We start from the raw sequence: 9,543 nt of genomic DNA on the forward strand, positions 1-9,543 counted from the left end.
TTCCCTCTGTGACTACCTGGTCAGGTCCACGCCCCCCTATGACCCACCCTCCCATCCTGGCACTTTCCCCTGCCACCGCAGGACCTGTAAAACCTGTGCCCACACCTCCTCCCTCACCTCCTTCCAAGGCCCTAAAGGAGCCTTCCATATCCATCAAAGTTTTACTTGCACATCCACTAATATCATTTATTGTATCCGTTGCTCCCGATGCGGTCTCCTCTACATTGGGGAGACTGGGCGCCTCCTAGCAGAGCGCTTTAGGGAACATCTCCGAGACACCCGCACCAATCAATCAAACCGCCGCGTGGCCCAACATTTCAACTCCCCCTCCCACTCTGCCGAGGATATGGAGGTGCTGGGCCTCCTCCACCGCTGCTCCCTCACCACCAGACGCATGGAAGAAGAACGCCTCATTTTCTGCGTCGGAACACTTCAACCCCAGGGCATCAATGTGGATTTCAACAGCTTCCTCATTTCCCCTTCCCCCACCTCATCCTAGTTTCTAACCTCCAGCTCAACACTGTCCCCTGAACTTGTCCGACCTGCCTAGCTCCTTTTCCACCTATCCACTCCACCCTCTCCTCCCTGACCTATCACCTTCATCTCCTCCCCCACTGACCTATTGTACTCTATGCTACTCTATCCCCACCCCCACCCTCCTCTAGCTTATCTCTCCACGCTTCAGGCTCTCTGCCTTTATTCCTGATGAAGGGCTTTTGCCAGAAACGTCGATTTTGCCTGTCCTCGGATGCTGCCTGAATTGCTATGCTCTTCCAGCACCACTGATCCAGAATCATATTTCCATACAGTACAACTCCAGCATTAGCCAAACCTTCAGCCACCTTGCTCCATGCTTCGATTTCTCCATAAAAACTCTTCTTGTTGACCCTGTTTAAAAACTACCTCTTTAAATAAGTTAAAAGAATTGTTTGAGTCAATCTCCATTTGTCTAATTATGCTCCTGCAAAGCACCTTGGAAAATCATCTCAAGGCAGCTCGATAAATGCAACTTGTTTTGTGATATAAAGCTGCTAGACATGACTCTACTTGCACTAAATATTTTTAGCCATTACAGACAAAAACCTCCAGAAACATGGGGTTTCTTTCACAGAAAGATCGTCTATTTCATGATGAAAGGATTTTCGTCAAATAAGCTTTCAATTCTGCTCCGTGACTGACATGGGCAATGCTTTTTTATCTTTTCTTTCAAGGACAAGTTACAAAACAGTATCAAGGAGGGCACAACTTAAAATATTGCTACAAAAATATAACATTGTTCCTGTTGAGAGTTTTCCATTGCAAAGGAAAAAAAGGTCACTGCATTTTTAGATTACCCCATGCTGCTAATAGTGAGACAAAAATAAGTATAGCGCTTGTTGTTGATATGAATCAGTCAAAAGTCTTTAACCAACAGGTAGGAAATGAAAAAGGATATTTTTAATCACAACCCTGTTGTAAGTGGTCATCCCCACGCAAATTACAAACTTTGGTGTCTATAATATAAATAAATCTTGGCTATGTAACTTTGTTATGGTGGTAGGCAATTTAATTATTTGCCAATAACATTAATCCAGTTAGAAGCTTCCAAAAAAGTACTATATAGTTTCAACCAAATAAGCCTGTCCCCAAATGATACAAAATGCAAGAAATTTTTTAAGTATATCCTTGACCTCACAAATGTCATCTCAAGTGGCACAGTAATTCATTACATAAAAACAGAGGTGATCATGTATAAGCATCTTTGAAGAGCATGCTTTCTTCTTGGAAATGTAAATAATTCTCAAGTCAACTATAATGTATCTGCTCATTTCAGTATAGAATATGAAAAATGTGGTTTCAAGAGACTCCATTAAAGGTAACAAAAATGACAATAATAAAAAAAAAAAGAGTAGATTTTGAAAGCTTGAAAATGGTGTCTCAGCCTTTTTGGATTGAGTTGCTGTCACCAAATATCAAACAGTAACAACCTGGAGTTGCTTTGGTGCAGTACAAAGGTGAAGGATGTAAACTGAGCCAAGATTGTTTATACTTTGTTAGTTAACTGTACATGAGAGCAAGGGCAGATACCCAAGTCAATTAACTTTGAAAAAGTGAACAGAAGGAAGTTGTGAATTAAAATCAAATTAGATATAGGAAGCAAGACAAAGGGAAAGACAGATTGAATGAAGACCAAGGTTCCTGCTAAATACAGTGAAGCATGGCTACATAGAAGCCTGGAAAGGACCAAGGAGACCTTTTCCCTAGAAAACATGCAGAGAAAAACTTAAGGGACCAGGTACTGAAAGAAAACAGTCAAAAAAACCTAGATCTTAAAGGAATATTGACTAGGTACAAAATGAAAATTTTTTGAAAGGTACAAAATTAAAAGTAAAGGGCTCTTTGCTACTTAGAGAATTGAGACACCAATTTATTATTTCCTCTCTACACCTCCAAGGTTGGAATGCATACAAACACCATAGGTTACTGTTTATAGAGTACTTACAGCGGGATATCAGTCTTCAGTGTCTGAAAATTCACCTGTATTTATAGTGCAAACCTAGCAATTTTGTTTTAACCATGAGGATGGACTACAAGCTCTAATATGGAGTAGTGTGTAATTCACTCAATTTGTGGAAACTCAATTTGTGGTCTATTCCTTCACCAGTTACTGTTAATAAAAAAAGATATTGTGAAATTGCTATCACTTTTGAAATAATTCCAGACAATTAAAATGCAATTTTATTCAAGTTTCAGTGCATTAAGAGTTGCAAATCTCCCTCATAAGTTTAGACTGAATTTTGACTAATTGCATAAAGTATTAGACTGCTGGAAAGACAAATAAGACGAAATTCTAAGAAGTCCCAAGGAAGAATTACCATGAAAGCTAAATTGATTTTTTTTTTTGTCAAGAATATTTAGATATTGTTAGGTTGTATGGATATAGGAGCTAGCTGTCAGAGAAGATGGAAGTCCAAAACAGATGGGCAAGGGAATTCTAAATATGAAAAACACAGACTAAACAAAGATTGGTGGAAAACAGATGGATAAGATTAATGGGTGAAACCTGTGGTCACTTCCAAATATCATGTAGAGCTTTATTTAAGCATGGGGGTTGGGTTCACAAACAGAAGGGAATGTAGAAGCATTTTGCACAACCCACAATCAATTAATTGCAACTAATGGAGACATGCATGTTTTGAGTATATTTATATTAATATAATACTTGCAGATTTCAAAGACAAACCAATGCCATGTAAATCAAGCATTTTCTGCAACTTTAAGACAATATGCAGTTCGGGATATATTTTCATTTAAAATTTTTTGTTTGAAGGAGGGAGTTTTTGTTTAAACAATGTTTCTATAGATTTCACTACTAATTAAAAATTTATTAAATTTCATTGCCTAAACACTTGCATAATGTTAGCATCTTCAATTTAGTCATGGTACATAAAGGATTAAGACCAGTTTCAAGTCTAGACTCACGTACCATCTTCGGGTGTTTGAGAATACACATCAATATTTAAGGACTGGAAAGAAGAAACAGAACTGTTTAAATACTTTGAATTGGATAGGGTTGTACAATTAACTTCTTGGGAGATATATTAAACTGTTGACTGTGTGCTGTGATCTACCTGCTGTTTTGCAAAAAGCGACTTCAGAGAGGAGACAAAGCAAGCTTCGAGATACAAGAGATGGGGTTTATGGCCTTTAATTTTTGAAAAGTCTGGTTTTGAAAAGGCCATGGGAGCCTGCCTGTTAGTTATTGCCCAGCAATTCTTTCAAGAATTAATTTTCTGGTCTTCTCAGACACAAGGTCGGTAGGGAAGGCAATCTCAGGAGCTGCAAGTCCTAGTCTCTTCGAGAACCTGATAATTTCAAATGAGTATTTTTGACCACCTTAAAAAGGTGACTGTGGCCACTTTCCAAAGACTTGAATCCAGCTGGATTTCAAACCTTCCATCAATCCACAACTGTTGGCAATTCAACTTTGTCCACAGGCAAACTGGTGGAGAGCCCATCTCTGGATCAGAAGGCCCGAGTTAAAATCTTACCTGCTCCAGGTTGAGAGATGGCATCACTGGACAGGTTGATTAGAAAATTAAAAGAAAACACTGGTGGGCTGAAAAGTCATCATCGAATCCTATCCTTGTTTTCTGTCACTTGGCATATAGTGTGTTTTGTATTTTAACACAGGGCAAAAGGCAATCTCTGCAAACTGCTGTCGTGTGTGTAGGTTTTTTTATTAAGGAGTTGTTATATTTCCAGTTCTTAACTGGATCTTAATCAGTGTTTGCCCCTTGTTTTCCAGAATATGCATTAGGTTTTAACAAACAGATTATCTGGAATTCATTTAAGCAGTCTGATTAAAGCCTTCTTTATTCTGAATAGTAGTTCAAAAAGGGGATCAGCTGAAATCAAGAAATTATACAAATGGTGAGACAGAAGTGCTTTTGATTATCAGTGCATTTGTTACGTCGCAAACTCACTAATTGTTGAAATGATTATCAGAGATCTTTTAATATCTGACTGACAGCAATTTGCATTGGATCTTCTGAAATGGGCAATTTTTAAAGCTTATTTTGTGCTCAGTTAACTATTTTGAGGCATGTTTCTCGACCCTTTTGTTAAAAAAATTTAATGTTTCACGTATTTGGTACATGCATAGAAATTGCCACGACCATCAAATTAAGATTATGGCAAATTTTGACATTGGTAAAAGTGAGCCAGGCTAATAGCATAGTGAAATGAAAGGAATATAGAATACATGCATGATAGTAAAATGGTAGAATTAATAGCTACTTTGTTCCACTTTTCAGCTGAAGAGACTAACAAAGTAGAAATGATAACAATTCCAGATTGATATTACAACAGATAAAAATGGCACACTCATTCAAGCATCCAGGACCAGATGGAATGCACAAGAAAAATTCAAAAGGAACCAAAAAAATAGTAGAAATACAAAGACCAACATTGTTAGAAAACTCAGTAGGTCTGGCACAAAACTGTAGAGAAAAAAAAAGAGTTGACGTTTTGGGTCCAGTGCCCCTTCTCCAGAACTTTGTGTTTCAGATTTTCAACATCTACAGTTCTTTGTTTTATAATAAGTAATTTTACCATCCATTACTGATATTAGGATGACAGCACCAAAAGATTGAAGAGCAAATTTAACAAATCTTGATAAAAGGAGCCAAAAACTCAAACAATAGTCTACTTATCCCAGTGGTGGAAAAAATAAAAAAGTCAACATGAGTTTTGAAAAGGTAGGTTTGTTTAACCAAACTTATTCGGACTTTGTCTAGGGGGCAGATAATGCGTCCACAGCATTGCCTTTAGTGATGGAATTTCAGAAGACAGGTGAATAAAGGGTGCCACATATTGGAGTTAGGGCAACGTTCAGCATGCAAGTAGTCAGGGATAGTCAGCAAAACAGTTTGAAATGAGGCAGAAAAGTTTTAAAACTTACTTGATAGGCATAAGAATCTATGTTGTCACCAAAGCAGTTTACACATGAACAAGGAACAAAAGTAGAACACTAGAACTTTCAGAGTACTCTGCCATTCAATAATAATTTGGCTGATCTGGTCTTTGTTTAGCTTTTATATTCTTACATATCCCTAAATAACCTTTCATTCTCTTGATAATCAAAAATCTACTTCTGCCTTAAAAACATTTACACAGATTTGCTTCTACTGTGTTTTGAGGGAAGTAACTCCAAAGGCACAACCCTCAGTGAAAGAGAAAAAGACCATGAGAATAAATAATTTTAAATCAGGAACTGGAGACAGCATTAGGACTAAACTGAAATATCGCAAAATGTAAATGTCTTGAACAACAGGTGGTTTAAATGGTAAATAGAATATCATCAAGTGTGTGACACTGTTCCGTTCTGTTAGGAACAGAAGTCACTTAAGCCTTAGAATTTAAGGAACTAGATGGAGTTTGGAGCAGAGGGCTAGGAATAAAGCAGATATGCACATTCCTAAAAAAACTTTACTTTTTAAATTTAGTACAATCACTTAGTATATTTTGTTACTGGCATTAAATGAATTGAAAAATCCTTCCTCTCATCTAGCTCCATAGTTTAATTTCAGTGGTGAAATCAATTTACTATAGCAGAAGGAACCTGGAAATATGCAATCAAACACTGCCTGGGAGCAACCTGCGATATCAGACAGATTCACAAGTCATTATAGTGTAGGTTTGACTGATTAACATAATATTAAGACTAGAGAAATTCTGGACTTTATGTTATCATCCCAAATTTTGACAGCCCCTAGTTCATTGCTTGGGAAAACCCCCCACTTTTTTCGCATGTTGCCTCTGGTTCTTTTGATAACTGTTTTAAATCTGTCCTTTGGAATCTTGGCTCTTCAACTACTGTGAAACTCTTGAATCCTCAAACCATTCATGATTTTCAACATTGTTATCAAATCTAATCAGACATGGGGTTGGTTAGCTCAGTGGGCTAAATGGCTGGTTTACACTGAAAGTGAGGGTTCAATTCCTGCACTGGCTAAGGTTGCAATGAAGGACTCACCTTTTCAAAATCTCCTCTTGCCTGAGGCATGGTGACTATTTAAACCAGCATAAACGAGTGAGCGCTCTACGATCTGGCAAGGCTGTGGCAACTTTACCATTTACTCTTGCATTTCCTGCTCCAAGGAGAAGGTCAGCTTCCCCATCTCTCCATATACTTGTGATTTCTTAACCATGGAGCCATTAAATATTTTCTGAACCCCTTTCACAGCCATCCTGGCTCTTCTAAATTGAAGTGAGACATAATACATAAACTATGGTGAAACTAATATTGTATGCAAAATTGGGGTACTTTTCTGACTTTTGTACTCTGTGCCTCTACTTATAAAAAGGAGAAGTGTTACATGTATTATTCAATACACTGAAGTGTCAGGACAGTTTATCAAACTGATAGACACCAGTAGCTTCAAATCTCTTTTCTTATAAACCCTTTAAAATTAAATTTAGCATGAACTGTCCAACATCAATCTTCACAATAAATGGCATCACTTCAAACTAATAGCTGATCTGAAATGGCTATTTAAGTAGTTTACTTTCTCACACAGTAGTGATCAATGTATGGAATAACTCACTGGGGCAAAAATCCAAAAGATCTAGTTAATAATGTATTGGATAATGCAATGTAAAGATTGCAAGATTTACTGAGGGGATCTGTACATAACCTCAGGAGCCCACTGTTTAGTGAATCAATTCACAACCTAAGTTCATATGACCTCAGCTTTACCTCAAACTGTTAGCTAATTGCATTAATCTGTTTAAAAATTAACAAAGGACTAGCTTCAATTGCCATTTGAAGAGGACCAAGCTTCTGATATCTCTTCAATGAAGAAATGTTTACTGGTTTCTCTGGCAACTCATTCCATACACACCATCTGTGGAAAGAGATGGTCCTCAGATCCCTTCTAAATCTTTCTCCTTAAACCTATGCTCTCTAGTTTTGGACTTCCCTACCCTAGGAAATAGACCTTGGCTATTTACCTTATCCATGTCCCTCATGATTTTATAAACTTCTACAAGGTCACCCCTCAGCCTGCTACACTTGAGGGAGAATGTCCCAGCCCATCTTGCCTCTCCATACAAATCAAACCTTCCAGTTTCAGTAACATCAAGTCTTTTTTTTTTTACACACTCTTTCCAGTCAAATAAAGAACATGCCACAGCAGGACAGCCAGAATTGTACATACGACTCTGACTAATAACTCTCCCAAAGGTCTGTCAACTTTTTTTGATTATGCTCCTGCCAAAATTCTAGATTTGGCAGCCTGTGATAATAGTTTCTATCGGTCCCCTGAATATCTAAACTTCATTCAAACTACCTTCGACTTTCTAAGTCCTTGCGTAAAGGCCTGGGTAACATTATGTTACCTTCCTCCAAGGCCATAATACTTTTTTAAAAGGTGTGGTGGTCAGAACCGATAACAGTATCCCAGGCAAAGTTTAACCAAGACTATGTATAGCTAAAGCAGGATTCAGACTTCCATGAATTCTAACTCTCTGCTAACTTCAATTATTTTCTATACCTGCTAATGACATTTTAATGATCTCAATACCTGGACATCTGTCACAGATTTCTTTGGATCAGTTTTCCAACATTCTAAGTACTGTATTTTATCCATTTTTAGTCACAAATGAATGAGGCCACAGTGAACTCAATAGTTTTATCCATTAAAGTAACCTTTTACATTCTCTGTAAATGTTATGCCTTAATCTACATATCACTGTACAGTACTATGAGTAAAATATGATGGATAGCTCCCCATCCTTCAAGTCATTCAAAATAGGGATTTGTTGAGGCCGTGTTAAGGTGGAGCAGCAAACTACCTCCATGGTCAAAAAGCCAAAGAACAGATGTTAGAAATCAGGAACAGCTGGAAAACTCAGGTCTGGCAGCATCTATGGAGAGAAAGCAGTGTTAATGTTGCGGGTCCAGTCATGCTTCTCCAGAACTGTACGCTTTTGCTCCACGGTCATTGTGGGGCGGGGAGAATACCTGTAGTAAATTCACCAAGGGGTTGGGAGGAAATCTCATTTAACCGAAAATACTACCAAGTTGGAAGGCGCTAAATGGCGGAAATGAATAAGCGATGAGAAAAGGACAGGAAGATCGAGTGAGAAAAGGAAGGTCATGTGAAGCACAGACATCGGCTTAGGGCAGTTTGTGTGGCCTACACGGACTGGAAATAGGCGGTTCATACAGCCCTCAATCACTCCGTGCTTTCTGAAACGCGGGATGGGCTGGTTTAGAAACAGGGGGAGGAGAAGGCAGCGAAGGATGTCATTCGGGACAAGCGAAACATAAAAAAACGAGAGAAAAACTTGACAACCGCAACACGGGCGCGGATAGTCTAAGCGAATACCTACTTTTTACAGGGAATGTGACCTTTCCTTTCCTCCAGGACCCGGACGCGCTGGTTTTTGCCATCGTATGAAAGAAGTACCCGATTATTCCTGCCCGTGCTGTGGTCGTAAACGACGGCCCTGCCTTCCCATTGCTCCGGGGCCTGGCACGGCTTGGGTTGCACGTCGACTCGGGGGATGCCGAGCGCCAGGGTGAGGCAGCAGAGCAGCGGCACGAAGCGCGCCACGACCAAACCTACGCGCTCCATCACTGGGCTCGAACGTTCCCCACAATTCGGAGTCTAACCGCTGCCCGCGTCACCGCTCGCGTGACCAGCACCATGCGCGAGCCAGGTGGTCAATCAAACGGCCCAGCACTGAAAAAGGGCACTCTGTCCATTGGTGCTTGCTTGTTAAGTAAGTAGTACCCATCTCCTGCTTTATTTCAACTCCCCAAATGACCATCTCATACCTTAATTGAATCTGCTCCAAGTGTTGTATTCCATAACAGTAACTACTGGCTGAGTGAGAAATGTATTTTTTTCTCACTTTACCCTTGCTTCTTTTGTACATCATTTTAAATCTATGCCCTTCAGTTCTTGTTCCTTTTGCAAGTGGGAAAGTTTCTCACTATCAAATGTATCTAGCTCACATTTGACTTTGAAAATCTTCATCAGAGCTCCTCTGAGA

The 9,543-nt window shown here is 39.1% G+C and overlaps 1 protein-coding gene across 1 annotated transcript in view; it reads right to left on the minus strand.

The window, feature by feature from the left end:
• Window positions 1-9,190, minus strand: part of epdr1 (ependymin related 1) — a 20,490-nt gene extending 11,300 nt beyond the window's left edge. The window contains exon 1 of the mRNA XM_043688795.1: window positions 8,878-9,190. Within this exon, the coding sequence (XP_043544730.1) occupies window positions 8,878-9,122 (245 nt within the window). The 5' untranslated portion in view covers window positions 9,123-9,190. The remainder of the gene's footprint in view (window positions 1-8,877) is intronic.
• Between the last annotated feature and the right edge of the window lie 353 nt (window positions 9,191-9,543).

Source organism: Chiloscyllium plagiosum, chromosome 4, assembly GCF_004010195.1.
Source record: "Chiloscyllium plagiosum isolate BGI_BamShark_2017 chromosome 4, ASM401019v2, whole genome shotgun sequence".
Classification (NCBI taxonomy): domain Eukaryota; kingdom Metazoa; phylum Chordata; class Chondrichthyes; order Orectolobiformes; family Hemiscylliidae; genus Chiloscyllium; species Chiloscyllium plagiosum.